At 41.6% G+C, this 666-nt stretch overlaps 1 protein-coding gene across 1 annotated transcript; it reads left to right on the top strand.

The window, feature by feature from the left end:
• Nucleotides 1–199: 199 nt before the first annotated feature.
• LOC107574379 (dyslexia susceptibility 1 candidate gene 1 protein-like) lies at nt 200–619 on the top strand (the record flags this gene model as incomplete). The annotated part of the gene is made up of 2 exons (XM_016260817.1): nt 200–387; nt 472–619. Coding segments are annotated over exons 1-2 (271 nt in total), but the record flags the coding sequence as incomplete, so codon positions are not given.
• Nucleotides 620–666: the final 47 nt, after the last annotated feature.

The following is a 666-nucleotide window of genomic DNA, read 5'->3' on the forward strand; positions in this document are numbered from 1 at the left end:
TGTATTTTTAATTAAATTATGCTGCTTATTATTTGGATATGCAAATGCATTTAACTATGTTTTTAATTATATCATTCCATTTTAATATTTATCATATTTTATGCATTGTTTATTTTATTTGAGATTTTATTTTATATGTTATGAAGTAAAGCTGACGAAAACCGACTTGTTGAAACCGGAAGTGACAGACCATCGCTCCGCCCCTTAGCAACCACCGTCACGCCGTAGCAACCAGTGTTTACGTTTCTCTCCGGAGAGTCAGAGATGCCGCTGATAGTGAGAGATCACACATGGACACAAAACCAGAGCACAGTTTACATCAGCCTGCCTTTAAAAGGAGTGAAAACCGCGAACGTCCATGTCATCTGCACAGACGAGTATCTGAAGGTCAGAGAAAACGTGAAACTTTAACCTGCAGAAACACGCGACGGTGTGTTGTGCTCGCTTCATGTGTTCTGAATGCTTCTGCAGGTGAGTTTCCCCCCGTTTCTGTGCGAAGTTTTCTTATTTGGGCCAATAAATGAGGAGAAAAGTGAAGCCAGGATTGGAGACGGGGTCGCAGTGTTCACTCTGCAGAAGAGGAGAGATGAATTATGGGAGCAGCTCTTCACAAACATTGGTAGGTCTTTCATTCTTTCACACCAAGTGTTGGGGGTAACGCATTAC

The sequence above is a fragment of the Sinocyclocheilus grahami genome, unplaced genomic scaffold, assembly GCF_001515645.1.
Source record: "Sinocyclocheilus grahami isolate Dianchi unplaced genomic scaffold, SAMN03320097.WGS_v1.1 scaffold2204.1, whole genome shotgun sequence".
NCBI classification, from domain to species: domain Eukaryota; kingdom Metazoa; phylum Chordata; class Actinopteri; order Cypriniformes; family Cyprinidae; genus Sinocyclocheilus; species Sinocyclocheilus grahami.